The 20311-nt window shown below is 37.1% G+C and overlaps 1 protein-coding gene across 2 annotated transcripts in view; it reads right to left on the bottom strand.

Moving 5' to 3' along the window:
* VWDE (von Willebrand factor D and EGF domains) overlaps positions 1 to 19860 on the bottom strand; it is a 458699-nt gene extending 438839 nt beyond the window's left edge. For both annotated transcript variants that reach the window (XM_079301593.1, XM_079301594.1), the window contains exons 1-13: positions 19767 to 19860; positions 14440 to 14624; positions 12926 to 13157; positions 10973 to 11038; positions 9958 to 10217; positions 8727 to 8816; positions 8313 to 8457; positions 7413 to 7627; positions 6959 to 7032; positions 4753 to 5026; positions 4462 to 4670; positions 3031 to 4016; positions 1715 to 1851 (exon numbers count right to left, since the gene is read on the bottom strand). In XM_079301593.1, coding sequence (XP_079157719.1) covers positions 1715 to 1851; positions 3031 to 4016; positions 4462 to 4670; positions 4753 to 5026; positions 6959 to 7032; positions 7413 to 7627; positions 8313 to 8457; positions 8727 to 8816; positions 9958 to 10217; positions 10973 to 11038; positions 12926 to 13157; positions 14440 to 14624; positions 19767 to 19854 — 2961 coding nt within the window. In that variant the 5' untranslated portion in view covers positions 19855 to 19860. The remainder of the gene's footprint in view (positions 1 to 1714; positions 1852 to 3030; positions 4017 to 4461; positions 4671 to 4752; positions 5027 to 6958; positions 7033 to 7412; positions 7628 to 8312; positions 8458 to 8726; positions 8817 to 9957; positions 10218 to 10972; positions 11039 to 12925; positions 13158 to 14439; positions 14625 to 19766) is intronic.
* Between the last annotated feature and the right edge of the window lie 451 nt (positions 19861 to 20311).

The following is a 20311-nucleotide window of genomic DNA, read 5'->3' as shown; positions in this document are numbered from 1 at the left end:
CAGAAACTGTTTGTTACTAGCTGAAGGCAAGTTCAGAGAATTTTTTGAGAAACAGTTTAGCCTTTCAAAAACCAATTAAAAAGCCTTCAGTCCTATAAGCATTCCAGCTTATAAGGTTCATAGAAACTGGAGTTCAATGCAGAACAGAAAGAAATAAAACCCTGTATTTGTTTTGCAGAGATGAAACATACTCTCATCCTTTACCTTTAAATTCGCTATCTCTATAATCATAGGTTCCTGGCCATTTCTGACCCAAACCTCTATCAAGTATCTACTCTAAACTGGGTAAGACAACCCAAGAACAATCAATTTGATTTAACATTTCAAAAGTAAAATATTGAAAAGATAAATAAATTCTAAATTTTGTCAACATGCCTCTTACACAATTTTGATAATTTAAGTTCTATCTCAAAATATGTGCAGCTCTATGCTATTGCAAGTCCACTGAAATTTCCCTAAATTGACTAAGTCTCCAGTCTGAAAAACCAAACAAAAACCAGCACTCTAAACTTCCTTTATTTTGTATTTTCAAGGAAAAATTCGGCAGCTTTCTCAACTGCAGCTAATAGCAGAAAAATGGCTCTTGTCAGTGAGAATATCATCATTAGAAGTGACTAATTAGGAAGTTTTTGTGTTGGAAGGCAAACACAGCACCACCAAGAGAGATTTCAGAGTATCTTGCCATGAGTCAAAACTGAAACATTTCAAACTGTGATAAGTGAACTACCAATAATTGTCTTACTGCAAGCTTGGTCTAAAATTCTTTAATATAAGGGGAGTGCAAACTTCTCTCGACAATCATTTCAAGCCAACTTGAGTGGATACATGGTGGGTTTAAGAAAAATCTATAGCCAGCACTGCCTGATCTGTCAAAATAATTCCAGCATCTGCTGGAAATAGCTAAGGAAAACTATTGTCTCAGGAACAAAATTTCCTTTTGAATGATTCCCCTTTTGCCAGCTCTCACCTCCTCCATCATCACACCAATAAAATACAGTTTTAGTTTTAGCTTTTTTTGTTCTCATGTCTAACATGACATAAAATCTTGTAATTGATGACCATTTATTCCAGGCTACAACTTGTGAATTGTTTATATATTTGCTTTGAACAATTTTTTCAAGAATGAGCAACAACAGCCTCTCTACACAAATACCCCTTAAGTTTACAGTGTAACATTTTTTATCTCCAGTTCAAACCTGAAATGTATCATTAAATAGCCACGGTATTCTACCTCTGGGAAATGGACAACATATCAAAAACGCCTTTATCTTTTCCTAATAGATTTATTATGTTTATAAAAGACTATTTCAAGCATTAGATTTGAGACAGAAATCTAGTAATGGCTTTAACCTTGCTGTCCTTCTTCAAAGAAGTGGTACTTCAATTCACCTCCATAAGCACTTAAAAATACAACGATGTACTAGTGGTTACTAATAGGGCTGCCCTTGCCCTTTTCTGGTGAATAGCTGCTGTATGCTGTTATCTCCCTCCCAGCTGCTGAACATTCCCATTATGTTGTGTATTTCTCTTATCATGGGGGAAATGGCAATCTTGCAAAGTCTTGAGTGTTTGCTGCAAAGTGCCGAGTGCCTTTGCTTTTAGCTTCCACTAAAGCATTGGGTTGTACCCACACCAATGAATAATATGTTTGACATTTTGTCCCTTGTTGTCTAAGAAATTTAAAATTTAATTGTCACCGTTCAGGGAGACCTACTTGCAATTTGATGATTTCACATTTCAGATTCAATGAGTCCCTGAAGCCATGTCCAAACACTCTCACTGATGTGCACTCATACTGTCGAATATCGCAGAGCCCAGCATTCTCCAGCTCTGTAATTTCTGGAGCCTGGTCTTGGAAGCAGAGATTAGACAATAAATGCTACTAGGAGAACTCATTCATATGCATTTACATTATGCAACATGTTTATTTTTCTATCCAACCATGAAAACTATGGTAACAAGATAATCTGAACCCGGCTGAAGGCAAGCATAAGCAGAAAGATTTTACATAATTAAACTGAAACTTTAAATTTAAAGCTAGGCCTCTGTCTTCTCTTGGAACCTCAGTATTAGGAAGCAGAGGAATTTTAACTGATAACAAATGGCCGTGAATACATGTTTTGCTTTCTCAACTATGTTTATTTTTATTAGATTTCCAGAAAGAAATTGAAATGAAACTAAGGGTCTTAGAAATAGGAACTGGAGACAGTTATGCAATAATTTATATAGAGGTTATTTTAAAATAAATACTAAAAAAATAAGAAACCTCAGATGGAAGTTATTTCAGGAAATAAACTGACAGTTCAGAACATACAAAAACAGTTTTTCTGATGTAAAACCATCTTATTGTATTCCTCTTGAAGGCACATATTTCTTAATATCCTATTTCCTCTTTCTCTATTTGCTTTTAAATAAGTTATTAAAACAAAAACACCATTGCAAACCAGAATATTAACACGTTGTATTTTGAAAGAGGTTTGACTTTGGTCGTACTGTTCATATTTTTTCAGCATAATTGTTCAACTGAATTTTTAGTGAATATCTTACCTACTGAAAATGGAAAAAGACCCTTGCCCAGCACTATTTGCTATACCTCTTTTTTCTTCACCACCAATTCTGCCCCCATCCCATTTTACAGCTAGCTTACAGAGATATGACATCACCAAAGACAAAATCATCCCACTTAGAGTTAATAAACAGGATCACATAATCTATACAAATCTAGGGGAGGGATGAATGTGGCATATTTTCCCTGAAGGAGACAGCATGTGGAAACTGCCAGTCTCTTGGGGCTACACTCTGCATTGCAAACCAACTTTTTTAATTTAACCTATTAGAAACTAAGCTCATGTTTTGTCCTTGTAAACAAGAAGGCTGAATGCAAAATAATTATAGCTGTAGTAAACTGTAACTAAATAATTGAGAACCCTTGTCCATGTACAAAAGCAGGAGAGAAAGGCAGCAAAACAAATACACTTTGCACAAACACTGAGAACATTATTAAAGCAAATCTCATTTCCCCCCACTTACCAGACAGTATGCTGCAGTCATATGAGCTGTAGCCTTGAAAACATGCACAGCCCCATTCTGTACATTCCCCATTTCCACTGCAGAGACTGGGACACTTTAAAGCAGTAAGTAGGCTCTCAACTGACTCTTCAAGTTCCTGTGGGTTGTAATGTATTTCTTCTAAAATTCTTTTCTCACATTCATTCTCCAGCAGAGCTAAGGAAGCTTCTGCCCAGCCAAGGTCATCTTTCAGCAGCAAGTCTTTAACGCACATATCGATGGCATCCCCTGTTCTCTGGCCAAGGAGGGCACCACAGGATCTCCCTATGCTGGAATTAGCTACTGCCTGCTGGCACAGGAACAAAGCACTAGATTCAGTGAGGCCTGAAGGTGTGGGCCAAGAAGGAAGGAGCTTTTCATCTGTGTCAGTGGCATGGTCCTCTGGGAAAAAATAACTATATCCCTCTAAATCTGTTTGGCTGAGACTTTGGAAAATGAATACTGGATGGTATTCATAATAATTCTGGCGCTTCCCTCTACTCGTAGCAGATTGAGTTTTGTGAAAATGACTGCTGTAATGGTGAGAATTTCTCCTAATGTCTAAGATTGAACTTCTCTCTTTTTCTGTTCCAGTATTTCCCACTGAGGTGGCAGAGAGATGAGAGTTTACTAGTGATGTTTTGTGAAGTTTGGTTTGATTATTCTGCCTCTGCAGATGTGTAGATGAATCCATTTCATGTGTAGATGAACGTTTCTTTAAGCCCCTGACAAGATCAGCAGGACCAAGATACTCAGCAGTGACATCCAGTCCTGGTATCAAAGAAAGAAATCTACCATTTTCACTTTCTTTACAAGACAGAGGAGGTTCTGACTGAGTAACTGTCTCCAGTTTGTTTGCTGGTTGATATAATCTGGCATCTTCAAGTGTACAGTCACAGAAGAAATTTTTTCTATAAGATGTTAATGAAGCAGGTGTCTTGTCAAACAAGCTCTCTCCTGGTAAAATTCTAGTGAGGAAAGGAAAAAAAACTGTATCATCTGAACTATTTTCTTTGTGTTATGAAAGTATTAACTTCTTTTTGTTCTTTGTTGTTTCATACTTCTACAGCATAAGTCTGCAGCACACAGCTATATTTAAACACCAGTTAAAACACAAAACCTCAAGAGTAACTTATAAAAAAATTGAGACGAGTGGATGTTTTCTGTATAACTTGGTACTGTGTTCCAAACCTAACCAAACTAATTTTACATCATAGTGCTTAAATACTTATTTGGCAATTCAGTTTCAATTTTCTCTTAAATTAATTATGGAATAGAATTATGACATTCTAATATCAACTTAAAAACTTAAGGCAATTTTTTATTATTATTTTGACAAGTTTTTAAGAGTGTGAAGGAAAGACAGAACCAAAAATTATGACATTTGATTTATCAACAGAAGCATTTTGTTACCTCCATTCCTTAATAAAGGAAAAAGGAACATTAGCATGATTTGGGATTTCCTTGCCACTTGCAGTGTGATAGTCATTCTCTGCATTTCCATCAAAGGTGCCACAGAGTCCCACTGTATGTCTGTAATCTGAACTGGGTGCCCTAAGTGTAATGCTCATTCCCCATTCACTCACATCAGCACGAACAAAAGCTCCAGAAGAAAACAAAACCTAAAAAGAGATTGAAGATAGCCTCATGAGAAACATGATTTTTTTATTTTATCTATTCTGTAAGCAATTATTTACCACTTACTGTTACTTTTCTTCCCAGGTAGGATTCAGTGATTCTGACATTGCTTCCTGTTGTGTCTCTATTTATTACAGACAAGTGTGGCTGTGATTCATGGAGCTGACCACTGCACATGTCAAATGCAATTATATCACTTCCTTCCCTAGCAACAAAGCCACAGTTGCAGGATGCTGGGTAGTGAAGACTTCCACAGTCCCACTGACGAACATGAACTTCAAAATCTCGAGATGTACTCTTGTAGAGAACAAATGTTCCTGTTTTAAAATTGTCATAGACTCTGGAATCAAATGAATAGCACAGATATCACTTTGGTTGTGAAATAACTGTATCACTACATGTCAGCAACTTCATTTTTAAGCAGATTTCTAATATTTGGTGAACACTGATAATGAAACTCATTTTCCCAAGTTAGAAAAAACAGTACAGTTCACAGAGCAAAACACAGTTTTAACCTGAGCAAACGCCATCATATCTTCTTCTGAGCAGCTCTAACTAAAAAAAAAAAAAAATATATATATATATATACATATATATACTTTATTTTTACAGCAGAAGAGAAGGATAATGAGGGGAATATATGTAGACAATGGCTGTGAATGGAAACATAAGCATGAACCTACTGTCATTCTTTGATTTCAACAGTGCATATGGAGGGTACTTCTCACTCTTTGTGTTTCTACAATGGCAAACCTGCAAGAGCAGTAAGATGCATAGCAGTGTGCATGTGGGGGCAGCTGCTGAAAACTGCACAAGTACCCTTGACAAAATGATTTAGAAAGTCACATCCTTTTAAAAAGGTCTGCTTTATTAAGATAAAGATGGGGAGTGCTTATTCCCAATGATATTTAAGATGAAAACCATAAATAGCAACTTGCATTTTTTCCTTAGGGTTAGCCATCTGTCCCCTGAAGCAAGGCTAAAATAGCCAATTTAATGATTCTACAGCAAGAAAAAAATAATAGAAAAGAAACGGAAAGAAAACCCCCAAACTTTTGCTGTAAGTTTAATAGCCTCTTGGCTATAAATGGCATTTGATGGCATTTGACAGCTGATTGCAGACTGTCAATTTGCTTTGTGTATAATGGACCAGCAGACAAACTGCAGATGGCTGCACTACTGGGACTGCATCAGATTGTCCGTAATTTAGTAGGTAATTTGTTTCCTCCATTTGTAAAATAAAGTACCAAAATAATTTATCCTTAAAAAGAAAGCCCTTTTTCTGCAGCATCATGCTTCCAGACAGATCACATTGCAGGAAAACACAGCTTCTTGAGAAAACTTGATCACAATGCATCCATAGTTACAATGCTTAGCTAAGAAAACCCTAAAACTTCCACTGAAGGAGAAACTGCAAGATCAGGATAAGCCCACTGACTTTATTAGTAGTAGCAGTAGTCAAAATTCTATCAGAGAAACAATCACAACTTTTATTTCCCGTTCTGTTATCATGTGTGGGCTGAACATCCTTTTTTGGAGGCAACATATTCTCTTCTTCTCACCCTGCCACTTGAAATGTACTTCTGCTGAATAAAGAATATAAAACTCCCAGGTGTGGAGCATGTATTTGTTCAGACATCCTTTGTGAATTGCAAATACCTTGAGAGAAAGAAGCACACCAAAACCAGCTGTAGCTAAGAAAGCTGTTTTCACTTCAAAATCCTTTTTAGCCAGTGATATGCAAGTGACAGTAGCAAATAAGTTGCTTTCAGTGCCACTAATGAACTCAGTAAAATGCTACACAGACAGCAGACAACTTCTCATAATTTGATCCTTACAAGGATTCAGATCCTGACACATAGAAATAGGGAAACTATGCTTTTGTCTGGAAACACCTTTGCATTAAAAGTTTTGTTTACTCAAACATTTTATCATGGTTCACATTTAATATATGAATGTTTCTATGTTCTGTAGTCAACAGACTCCACAGCTACCATTCCTCTTGCCCATTTGTTTCATTCTCTTGCCACAACCACAAAACTTTCCTTTAGAAATGCAAATATTAAAAACCTCATCATGACTGGCAAACTTTTACCAACTAAAGCATATTTATCCTGTCAAAAATAATTGTAAAACACAGTGAAAATGAAGAAAACTACAGGTTATTTGTACAAATAAAAAGAATAAATAAAATTAAACAAATGAAACACACCCCCCAAAACCCACTCAAAAAAACTCCCAACACACTTCAGAGCAGCAAGCCAGTAATTACCTTCCATCAAAAGTAATTATATGAGGGTCAGTAAATGAGTAGCAGTAGGCAGTGGGTAGATCCTTAACTGTAATCTTCAAAACAAAGAAAGGAATTGTAAAACACATCAGGTTAGGAAATAAATGCACTCAAGTACATTATTTATCTTATTATATTTGTTTACATTCAAATAAGTATATTATATTATATTATATTATATTATATTATATTATATTATATTATATTATATTATATTATATTATATTATATTATATTATATTATACTTTGAATCAGTCTTAGTAGTTACTTCAATATTAGAATGAAAAAAAATTCAAATGAAAACACAGAACTTCAAGAAAAAAGAAAGCAACTAAAATCAACCACACATAAATCATGGTGTGAGTCAATAAGTCAAAACTGAAATAAAAGCTTCACTAACACCAGTTTACAGATCTTAACACAAAGATTTTCAACCTGTGTGCTTTCTGGAACATAGCCATTCCACAGGAAATTCTCACTGGATATAGGTTCAACTGCAATTCTGGTAATCCTGTCTCCATCCTGCATGAAGTCTGTCACAGCAGTGAAAAAAATTACAGCTTGACCACAGAGTCCATTATTGCAGGATTTCTGGAGAAGATCCACATGACAAGAAGAAAGAGCCAAGTTTAGACCTAACTGCTCTTTACCTGTTTTAAAGAAAATACATCATTAGTGAGTTCCTCCTCTAAATGAACTACATTCTCCATATTATAATTGCTTATATAGATACTAACCTATTTACACACACTTACACTCATAAATTAAAATAATTATGCATTTTTCTTGGTTTGGTTTGGTCATGCAAAAAAAACTCCTCTCTACCTCTTCTTATACACACCCAGGACAATGTTTTTGCATTCCCCAGTTTGATAGACAAATGGAAATCATGTTAGGCTTGATAATGTAAAAAAAAAAAAAATGTTGTCTGCATAGGCAAGGCTCTTCCTTTTGCTTGAGAAAATATTACAGAAAAAGGCTATAAGAGTAATAAAGGATGACTTTGTGACTGCATATATAATACTTGCAATGCAACAGGTAAACAAAATTATCTGAATTATAAACTTTATAAGTATTACAGTATTCTGTCTATTCAAGTTAAAGAATGTATCTCTGATACCAGTGTCTACCAAAACATTTGCAAACTTCAACAAGTAATTATATAATATTTTCAGGAGCATCATGCAAACTCTGAATACTTTAACATTTTAGAAATTATTTAGAAAGTCCAACAACTTCTCTGAAGAAGGAAACCAGTACAGTATTTATAAAAATATACAACAAAATTTTAAAAATTAAATATACAAAATGTAACAAAATCAGTGTTATACTTACCTTCATCAACACTGTTTAATGTTAGTGAGATTTTGCAGTCACTTTTTAGCTGGCTAAATTGAGGACAAGGAATAGGAATGCTACTTTCTATTGTCAGTCTGTATTCCTTCCCATCTTCTGATATATCATATGTTTCTGGATGTATCTAGCACAGAAGAAATTGTACTTAAAATGCAATCTTTGTAAGCAAACTGCAGCACTGCTTCCTAATCAGCTTGGAGTGTTAAATTACATGGACTGAGGAGCAGCAGTGTGAGGAGATGCAGACACAGCAGCCATAGTCTTGAAGTGGTGGGTAAAGGTGGAAGGATAATAGATTCACAATTTATACATTTAAGTGCTTTCTATTTCAGAGGACTGATTGCTACAGCAATACTTCAAAATTCCTACTACATTATGTTTTTACAAAGTTACCTTAATTCCAGCAAAAAATTCCTTGCTCTCAACTGAAGAGCTCCGTATATCTGGATTCTCCATGAAAAAAGAAGAACTGCTGCAGTAGACCTGTAAGGTAAAGCCAGAATAATAAAATACATTTTTGGTATGAAGTGGTCACATGAAGACAAAACTTGGCCACTCTGGTCACTTCAATGATTTATCATGGCTACTCTTCTGATGGCACCAGAAGGTACCAGTTGTCACTGGTAATTGGTAAATACAGCTAAAGAAAAAAAACAGAAAGAGACTGAGCATCCTAGGACCTTTTCATGGCATATTCTACCAGTTGTGCAGAGACTTCTTCAACTAATGGCTGCATACAAATCATATTTAATGAATATTTAAAAAACCTTTTCTGGAGCATTGCTGCAAATGTGTTTTACACTTGTTTATATGTTATTTACTACTTTTTTTTTTCCATTTCGTAGGTTTTGCCTTTTGTTTAGTGACCATCAGATCTTAGATTATGTATTTCCTCTTGTTATGGACTTGGATAATTTTTTTCAAGATGAGGAATTCAGTGTGATTTTACTCCACTGAACCAGTTTCATGCTACTAGACACTGTGGTTTTGCTTTGGCTTGCTGTTTGTTTCAGTGTTTGTTTTTATTTTGCTGTATCTATTTTAAGATGTGTTGACCACACATGTAGTGTTTCCGACCCTGAAAAAAAAAAAAGTTATTCACAGCAGGAGGTAGCTTGTGATTGTGATTTCCTTTTGACTGTCACCAAGCCAACACTGTCAGGCAAGTCTTCATAAAGTCCCCAAATGATTTTTGGGGAGTAACAATTGCTATTGCTGTCCATAAGCCGTCCATAATCCAACCATAAGCCAGGCTTTGGCTTGAACATGCATATGCATACCAGCCATGATTTTTTGGTTTTTATTTCCTCCAGGAAAAATTGACCTGTATTTTGGTATATATAGGTAAAAGATGTTTTGATTTTCCAATACTTAGGTTTCTCAAAGTTATCTTGAGAGCCTAAGTCTTCACTCTGGTACAATGGAAGGCAAGGTATATAAATCCTAGAAACAAAACCAGTAAACAGCAGCTCATCCAGAGAAACAATACATATCTAGTGAATCAGAAGGTTTCTGCCAAGAAAAATTATACAGTAAGATGCTGGACCTCTCTCTAAAAACTGTTAGCATCTACTCAGCCATACTTACAAATATACAAAGAAATCATAATAATGCTTTAACATACTCTGTCTCCAAGTCTGACATTTATCCCATCTAATTCTAGAAGTGAGAAGGTATGAACTGCTGTTTCATGTGTAAGTTCTTCTTTGACGCCTTCAGGAGAAAGTCTTGACCAAGTTACAATGAATCCAACAGAGCTGTTGGCAAAAGGAATGCCAAAGGTACACCTTAGGTAGATGCTGCCTTTGATCATCTCTGCTACAACTTCAGGAACAGATGGAAGTGGTGGTGACCCAGATGGAGATGATGTAGGAGCCAGGTTACCTAGTCAAACAGAAGGGTGGTCTCTGCTTTTTATTCTGCACAAAATCAGTACTGGATACAATGACACTGACATAAATTTTGTCAATTAATACTCTAATAATATTTACCTTTTTATATGTGGAAATACTATATAATTTCTTAGGAGAATCAAAGAAAAATGTGTATCTTCTTTCTAACAATTATTAAATGGAGAAAATACTCTTTATGAGCTTTGGATTATATTCTAGATAATAGGAAGGTGCTAAAGAGGGAGGGGGAAATCAATCCAAATAAACCTAAACCAAAAAAAAAAAAATAAACAAGAGAATAAAATGCAATTAATTATTTCACCAGGCAGAAGAGAGCAATATGCAAAGGAATGTGCCTTACAGAAGAATAATTCCACTACTTACCAAAAAAGTGGGGAAAAGAAAAGAAAAAAGAAAAAGGCTATTCAGAAAGGAACAGAATAACCAACAATATGATTTGTAGATTCCTCTAATATTTTGCTGCTGAAGAATCAAAGCAATCTGTCATTCAGCATCATTACAGTTACTTTTTGACATTTTGATAACTACTCAAAATATTCTGAGAAAGAACTTTCACAATCTGAGTTTGTCTGAAATTACCTCCAAACTACTCATTTTGCAATAAACCAAGTAATACTGTTGATAACATGAACAAATTTTTATTCAAGTCAGAATATATCACTAAATGTTGACATTACTGGGTCACAGATGCACAGAAAATCTTGAAAATCAAAACAAAATACTCACTGCTACAGATACCTTCAATTTCCATTCCCTCAGGATCACAGCTCTGTGGCCTTGCATCTGAAACAACTATAAAAGGTTTCTACATTGTATATTCACACACATACAGAGAAAAAACACCACTGCTCTTAGATTATGGAGCAAATCTCACAAAACACTAATTGAAGTGCAAATTTTCAGAATAGAAACAATCTTGTAATCTGATCCACGTACAGTTGTGACAGCAGTGAGCACAATGTCCTGTGCTGGAAAACACCGAGGAGAAAGGGTACAGAACATTCCACCACCTCTACAACTTTTACTGCTGATGTGCTCAACCAATACTTATACATGTTGCTAGGGAATAAAAAGGAATTATACTATTATCTTGAATGTATATTTTTCTTCTCCAAATTCACATCTAAACACTTATCCTTTAACTGTAACCTTGGACAGTGAAATTCAGTGGAGACCTGCTTTGAAAAAATTCACCTTCCTACAGAAGCCTAAGAGAAAGTGTTTGTGCACTGCAATTGTTTGGTATTTTGAATGCTATAGAAAAGTAAGTGGAACTTGACTTAAATATGAAAATGTCAGTGACTCTACTCAAACTACATCAGAAGGGCAACAGCAACGCTGGAAATCTTATTCACCAAAAGGAAGGAAAAAAAGATTTTGCTGTTCCACACTTCAGTGGTACAATGTTTGAATTCCTTAGCATGTAGAGGACAGATTGCAAATTTGCATCAGGTACACATGGTAACATAGATACAAAAAGCAGTACAATAGTACAATGTACTTCACATGACAACATCATCTTAAATATGTGCATTTAAACTCAAAATGTGCTTCAGATTTACAGTGTTCAGTATAGACAAATAAGAATTACACTTTTTGTCTGCTTTAGTTTTAAGGTAGTAAAAATTTGCTAGCTGGATGTCTAGCTGTGGTTTTATATCTTCTTTCCTCATCATGTACCAGGATCCAAAGTAAATGCAAGTCCTGTTGTGCAGGAGTTCTTCATTGTTTCAGGCACATGCTTGCTGAACCCATGGAGTCTTAATGTCTTAACAGAAGGATCTAAAGGTACAATGACGGGCCAGAAAGCCCACTGATAGATTTGCTACTAAGCTTTTTAAAGTAGTCAGTAACAGAGACTATGACTCCAAGCAATATAGCATATCATGCATGAAAATACTGCAAATATTTTCATAATGATGTGTTATATGCGCTAATAAGAATTTCCTACTACACTGTGTCACTATTTCACAATATTTATAACTGTAAGGATTTAACCCTGCCTTGCTTATCTGAAAAATCTGTCATGAATAATGAAATATTGAAGTTTTGAGCTGCAAACACCAACATACTTTCGCAGCACAAGCACCCACGACAATAGGAGACATTGCAAAATTACTCCTTTCTCATAGTACTGATAAAATGTGCATCAGTAGAGCATTACTGTGCTGAATTTTCTTTTAGCAACAACATGTAAATGCTCCAGAAATATTATAAGAATTACAACAACAGCAAAACTATTCCTAACCATGCTAAATAATAATTTACTCAGTCACTCAAGTTCTTAAGACAAAATTTATTCTGATACATAATTTTGTGCATGTTCAGTAATAGCTATTTGAAGAGTCTGAGTGTTCTGAATTACACTGAATTTTGGTATACTGAATTTTGATTTATGGATGTGTCTTGTAACTCTACCTCATTATAAGGAAAATTTCAATTCTTAAGTTTCTGTCTTTGAAAATTTGTCAAATGCTACATGTATATTAGAGAGGCAAAGTGAACCCACTATTTCAGATCATTTCTTCTATCATATCAACATTAAAAGTAAGGATTGCAAGAAATTTTAGCAAAACTATTTCCTGACATTTCCACTTCACCAAATACCAAACATATATAGAGCAGAAAAACACTTATAAACACACACACTTAGCTGAGTTACAGCATGCATTTTCTCACCTTCTGCACAATACCCCATGCATCCTTGGGTGGGCTGCAGTAAGTAAACAAAGAAACCTCCACAGTTCCTCACCCTGACAGGGATTCGGAAAAGACAGCAGTCTTTTGAAGAGCTGAAGAAAAACTGCCATGTAGCACAAGCTGTTAACTGCTTGATCTCACCAGGTCGAGGCATGGACTCTGACTCCCTCAGAGACAACCAGACAGGGGCTTGAGTCCCACAGTGATTCATCTTCAGCACCAGAGAAAAACATCAGGAAATGGTTAATGCTACATCAAACTGTTGCTGTGCTTTAATGAGAAGGTACCTATGTAATTAATTACTCCCACGAGCTTATAGCAAAGTTCAGCTAGTATATGAGGGATTGCTGACTTTCCTCCTCAAGGCTGAATAACAATGCACACAAAAGACACTTAGGTCCTTTATTGAACCTAGTGAATTTGTGTTCGTTTCTAAAGACAGGTTATAATTTAATGCATAAAGAACTAAATTGGAAGTCACATCTGAGTGCTTTGCTCAAAAAAGTTCACAGTTGTGTTATGGCTTAGTGAGCTACTTTGCATCATTAACCTGCAGTGACTGTATGGATGCTCTCAGAACACAGCAAACAGTGTAGAGCAGAAGTACACTGAGTATCAACTAAAGGTGTTAAAGCTGTCACCTTTTATCTGCACTTGGCCATCAGCTGAAGGCTCAACTAACCTCCTGGATTTCTCCTATGAAATGTGGGTAGTATGTTTGAGCTGTTTTGTGTTCATTTAAAAGCACTTAGTTGATGGGATTTTAGCTTATTTTTGTAGGAAACTGTGGCAAGGAAATTTAAATTCATTAGAAAAATCGAGGCTACAATATTCTAATGACATTTTTAAGGTTTTTTAAGGAAGAAAATGTTTTTAAAAGGGGAAACTAAAAAGATGTATCTCCTTAGAATATAACAGAGCTCCAAAATAAAGCTACAAATAAGCTCTGAAATAAAGAACTAGACATCTGAAGTATTAAATATTTCAAGTAATTCTTGAGTCTTTGGAGGCTTGCAGATGATAAGGCAACCAATATTTAATTAGCTCTGTTAGTTCAAATCACTTTAGGAGTAATCTCTCTTCTGTGACATGATGACTGTAAAAGCTAGACAATTACTGGGTTCATGTGTCTGCAAGCCTTTATACTGCTCTCACATGGCCTTTCTAACACACTGACCATCACACAGCTCCAGCTTTACAACATGATAGCCCTGCTATCTGAGCACTGCCACTGAGAAAATTTCTTTATCACTGAGTGGCAATTACAGCTTTTGAGTGCTCTAAAATGGATTTAATTTATCATCCTCTGCTATTGTGCATTCATTGTAAAATTTTCAATGCTTAAGACTTAATTTTCCAGTTAGCACATTTTAATATAATCAAGTATTTAGAGAAGTTCCCATAACCATACCCTTTTTTTATACCTATTCTACTGAAAAATTCTTCATCAAAATATCTATTTCTCAGAATGAAACGATTTATATATATAATACCTCCACGCACTTGGTTGGCATCTCAGCAGGCTTATCAAAAATCATGAAGCGATACCATCCTGGAGTGAGGGAATGGTCACAGATTAAATCCTGAATCGCTGATTGCTGGAGCTGGGATGAATCAAAATCCACACTTCGGTATGGGCTCTGCAGGATCTGATGTCCACCAGGAGAGCATTCCAGAACTGTGGAGCAAGAGTATTCTGAGTATCAAGATGTAATGCCTAGCAACTATTTTAGAAAAGTTGTTAGCATTTTTAAAGGAAGATAAGGATATGTTGCAATATCATGCAAAACAAATTTTATGAAAGAATATCCTGAAGTCTTAGTAACAACAACTTTGCATGTTAGTACTCTGAAATTTAATAGACTTCATGATGCCATAACTTTCCTTCTTTTAATGGACAATAAATGCAATAATAACCACATAGGCATTTACCCCGGATGCATAACCAGTGGGAAGGAATACATTTATACATTCCACCTGGATTTTGATTTTTTCTAGTTCCACTGATATTTAAGAAACCTGAATGCAAATGGAGTGTCTGATACATGAGAATATAAAAAACCTACCTCAGGAGGAGTAAGGTTTATCCATAGGTCTTTTCAGAATAATTACCACTTTACAGAACTATTCAGCATGAAATTAGCAATTCCCTCAAATGGATGAGAGATACTGGATAGCTGCATGCAGCTTGCATGTATACACATAGAACATAGCAAAAGTGTGTATTAAAATGGGTAGACACTTGATTACACATTTTAAGTCAACTTGCATGAATGACATGCTAAATTATAATAAAGAAAATACAACTGCCAAACATATTTTTGACATCTAAGTGACCTTATGGCCACAAAAAAATCTCTCAAATTTTCTGATTGATAGATAAAATGAAGGATCAGAATCTGAAGAAGTCTTTATCACAGTTTTTTGGGGGTTTTTTGTTTATTTGTTTGTTAGTTTTTTGTTTTTTTTTTTTTTTTTGTACTGCAAACTCATTTAGAAATAAAGCAGAAAGAAGTTCTAGCTAATGGTATATTTACATGCAACATACTTAACTGGTCATTCTGTTTCAGAAATGTGCTTGGGAAGTGAACGAATGAGAAAATAAAGTAAGGAAACGCTTATATATAAGTGATATTAAAAGTATACCTATCTATTTATCTTGCTTTTAAAAATGGATGCCAACTGATCAAACTGTGAACAGAATTTCAGGTTACACTGTATGATACAGTGAATCTTAATTTTTGCCTTCGTTGTGCTACTATTGAATTCAAAGATGAAGTTGTAAGCAAATTTGTCTAATGTTACATTTTTAATATGAATGCCCTGATCTCCAGCTTTCCATCCCAGGTTTGTCTGTATTTGTCACATATTTTGCATGGTACAATTGTGTCACTGATTAGAAACATTTTGGGTTATTACTATATGATAGTTTACTATCTTCACTTTTTTATGTCATTCTAGATATCCACAATTATAAAACAAGTTTCAAAATCAGGTAATTCCTCACCTTTAAATGGAGACAATGCCCCAGTAAAAGAATAGACTCTATCTTTTTTAACACAATATGAGAATCCTACAGTCTTTCAAAGATTGAAGATTTAATCTGATACAGCTTTAGGCTACCCAGGCAGGTAACAACAGCTTTATCTTCTGTCCTCTAAGGGCAGCTGGAAGTCAGTGTGATTGACTGTGCCACCACTGTGCTTCTGAGTTTCTTGTAGTAGCCTGTAGGCTATTCATGTCCATACAATTTGACCTTACAGGGAACTTACCCTTCACTGGAATTTTGAGAAAAGCCCTTGAAGAACCACAGGTCAGTCATGTGTGTTATTGAAATGTTTTCCAAGCACAAGCACAAGCAGTTTACGAACCATGATGAAAGTTTCTTCCTGTCCTCTATTCTTTACTTGAATTCTCCCTTTCATACAGCACCCTCATTAGTTTTCTTTCCTGTAACTGAATCACTCATGAAACAATTAATATCTGTTACCTTCTCCATTAATAAATCAGGCTAGACACGAGACAAGTCTTTATTTTCTTTTCCTCCACAGTTTAATTAGATCATCATTTGATAGATCTTTAAAACAGCTGACTGTAGTCACTTGTAATAGGGTTATAAATCCTACTAAAGATCAAATTATAAGTTTCTTATTATTATGCATATCACTTTAAAAGGCCATCCAGCTCTTTATGAATCCAGTGTATCTCTTTCTCCTTTATAGAATTTTTCATAGTTATCATTTGGAAATCTTGTTGTGTAACACTGGTTAATTTTTTATTCTTTTTTATTCTGCAAAACAACTGAAAATAACTGTAATCATCAATAACACATATAAAAGCAACTTTTTAACCTGAATGTAACTGAAGTGCTGTCTAACTTCAGCAACAGCAGAAACAAATAAAATCATCAGATTTATGGAGAGACACACAAAAAATTAATGTCAAGTTCTCTGCAAAAATGTTACCCCTGCAGAACAGATCTGCTCCAAGCAGAAGCATTTAGGAGGGAATTGGCTACACTTTCCACAGAAATCATGATTTCCTTATTCAGGATGCCTTAAATAAAAACAGATTTTGATACAGGCATTCTTTCAAATACTATTATTAGAATGATGAATACTAACTTAACTAAAATGCCCCAGAAAAGCTTTGCCTGTGTCTAACACCCAGCAATTTTACAGAATCATAGAGTACTTTGGGCTGGAAGAGACTTTAAAGATTATATAGTTCCAATTTCCATGACACAAGCAGGGACACCTTTCACTAGAGCAGGTTGTTCAAGCTGACCTTGAGCATTTCCATGGATGGGGCAGCCACAGCTTCTCTGGGCAACTGTTCCACTGTTCCAGTGCCTCACCATCCTCACAGTAAAGAATATTTTTCCAATATCTAATCTAAACCTACTCTCTTTCATTTGGAAATCACCACCACTTGCCCTGTCACTTTGTAAAAAGTGTTTCTCCATCTTCCTTGTAGGCTTCCTGATGATTCAAATCTGACAAAATTACAAGGACTGAAAACAGGTTCTGATAGCTTTGAAGTGTAAAGGAAGGTTATCTACAGGGCAGGCTGACCCACCATCTCTGTCCAGGATGTGAGGAACATTAAATTAGGGGAAGATTTCTGTGCTACTGGTGACTTCATCTACAATCACAAAATATCCTAACATGTTTTGACACAAAACAGAAAACTCATGTAAATTTTAGCAAAATTTAGCATTTATTCATGATTGTTCTTGATGAAAGCTTTTCATAGATATGGGAATATTCTTTTGAATTCTTTTTACGGACCTTTAAAAGTACTAGTGATTTAATAACTTTCATTTTAAATATTTGCTATAGAACAGCAAAATTCCAATTATAAAATACACAAATGAATAGTTGAGAAATAAGACATGGTGTCCAGTCTCCTTTGTAGTGGATGCACCTGTGTTTTCACTTAAACTAGAGGAAATACATACAAGTGGTTATCAATAGGTTATTAGGAGAGATAATAACAAGTCTAGAAAGTTGTAACTCTCCCATTCTGTTTGGAGGTCCCAACACTACACACTGTCTACTGAACAAGATCAGTCCATCCTGGGAAATATGCAGCTATTTCCCAGGCATTTCAGTTTACTCATCATGTTCTGTGCTTCTTTCCACAAACACCCTATACTGCACATGGCTCTCTACTGTTCTTCAATTTGTGTCTCTGCACACCAGGAAGAATTTGATTCTGTATTTGCTATTTCCTGATTGTCTTCAGGATCAGTGCAGTGAGCTTTGATCCATCCCAGACTTCTTTGGTCCTGATGGATACTGAGAAATGTGACCCTAAACTGCAGCATCTTAAACACACAGCTTTGTGTTAAGAGGATGAGCCTTTTGGGAGAGATACAATGAAATCTCTGCCAACACTTTGAGGTTTCCAGCATGGCTGCTGTAAACTGAGTCACATAATAGATCCTCTGAACAACTGAACCAAAAGTCAAAGATGTTTCTGAAGTCAACACAGGAGCTCATTTGCCACAGAGATATGAAGTGGCTCCAGATGACTATCTCTGAGGCACTGGGGTGGAAAATGAGTTCCACAAAGGAAGGGTTTCTCAACTTCCTGTTCACATCTCTATTTCATCCATGTGCAAAGAGGGGTCAGTGATTTTCCACCTGTCCAGAATGTTTCCATCCCGATGGAACAGTAAGGAACTGAGGACTACCAGGTACAAACTGGAGAAGAGAAAAGGAGCAGAGTACAGACAGGCAAGGGCAGTGTGGCAGCACTGGCAAGCACAGGTACAAATATCTTTATGAGTGTATACGTCCTGCTGTCCAAAGGCTGGGGTTTGGCAAATGACCACTGATAAACCAACAGTGTCTTCAGTAAGTGCCCACTCTGAGCATGAACGTGGTTTTTTTTTCCATCTACTGACTGCAAAAGATGCAGCTTACCAACATCTCAAGGCAGAAATTAGACCTATGACTGAATTTAATAAAAGTATTTGTGGATCTAAACTCTTCCAAAACAATAAAACAGGAAAAGAAGTAATCCTGGAACAATTTTCTAGACTAGTATTTTTAAGGGAGAATATAAAAATTACTGTAACTACCTAAAAAATACAATTTTCTTTGATGAGACTGATAAATGAGCAAAAATGTTACAGAAATGATAGTATTGCAATGCCATGGAACAGAAACATGGTGACTCCTATGCACGGACCGATAAAGAAAATCGAATCAACAAGCACAAATGAATACATCTTTACAAATAACCTCATTACACTGGGTGTTAAAACATTTGTCAACCACTTCTGTTCACACCCTACGAGGCGCTTTGCAAATGTAATAATCACATAACCTTTAGGAAAGTGTAAAATTTATGTTTATGGAGCGTTTTCTAGTAGTTGTCATTGCAATACGTTATTGTATCTACAACTGATGTAGTTTTTCTGTCGGAAATGTGAAACTATAAACAGAGGCGTGTTCAGCAGAGGTCCCAGGTAAGGATGTGCCAAGGCTGCCTGTGATCCACCACGGAGCCGAAGAGCGCCAGGAAGAGAGGGTGGGAGACACAGCACCCCTGGTTTTGAGCTCCCATCAGCAGGCTTTCACTCAAGAGCGCTGTGACAAGGACAGCTCCTGCTCTGGCAGGCACAAAGTTCAGCCTGTTCCAGTGAAAGTGTGGCTCGCAGCCCGTGCGCCGGGCGGCAGGCGATGCCCGGCCCGTCCGCGCCCCTCAGCAGCCGCCCGTTCACCTGTTCCCTGTGCCGGGCCCGTTCCCTGTGTCCCGTTCCCGGTGTCCCGTTCCCTGTGTCCCGGTGTCCCGGTCCCTGTGTCCTTACCTCGCCGGCGGGCCCCGGCCGCCGCCAGCCAGCCCAGCAGGGCGGCGCCGAGCCAGAGGCGCGGGGCTGAGGGGGCGGCCCCCGCCATGGCCCCGCCGCTCGCTGCGCTCCCCTCGCTGCGCTCCCCTCGCTGCGCTCCCCTCGCTCCGCTCCCAGCCGCGGGCTCTGCCGGCCCGGCAGCGGCTCCCGGCTCCTGTGGCCGCTCCGTGCGCCCACCCCGCTCCTCCGCCCAGCCCGTCCCTCCCCCGGGGGCTCGGCCCGCCCCCTGCCCGGCCCGGCCCGGCCCGGCCCGGCCCCGCCGGGGTCGCTGAGCGGGTCTCCGTGCCCCGGGCCGGCTCCGGGCCGCCGCAGCCGCGGGTTGTGCCGCTGTGGAATCCCTGCCCCTCTGGGGATTCTCTGCAAGAAAGCGAAACAGTCCTTGCTTCTCGTCGGCGGCTCCTTGAAGATGCTTGTCCGTATCCCAGAGAGGTCCAAACAGACCCAAAGCAGTCAGAACCATCAGCAATGTCCTATTGCCCTCCAACCCACAACTGCATTTATTTGCT

The sequence above is a fragment of the Erithacus rubecula genome (assembly GCF_903797595.1).
Source record: "Erithacus rubecula genome assembly, chromosome: 3".
NCBI classification, from domain to species: Eukaryota; Metazoa; Chordata; class Aves; order Passeriformes; family Muscicapidae; genus Erithacus; species Erithacus rubecula.
This window is presented reverse-complemented; position numbering and strand designations above follow the sequence as displayed.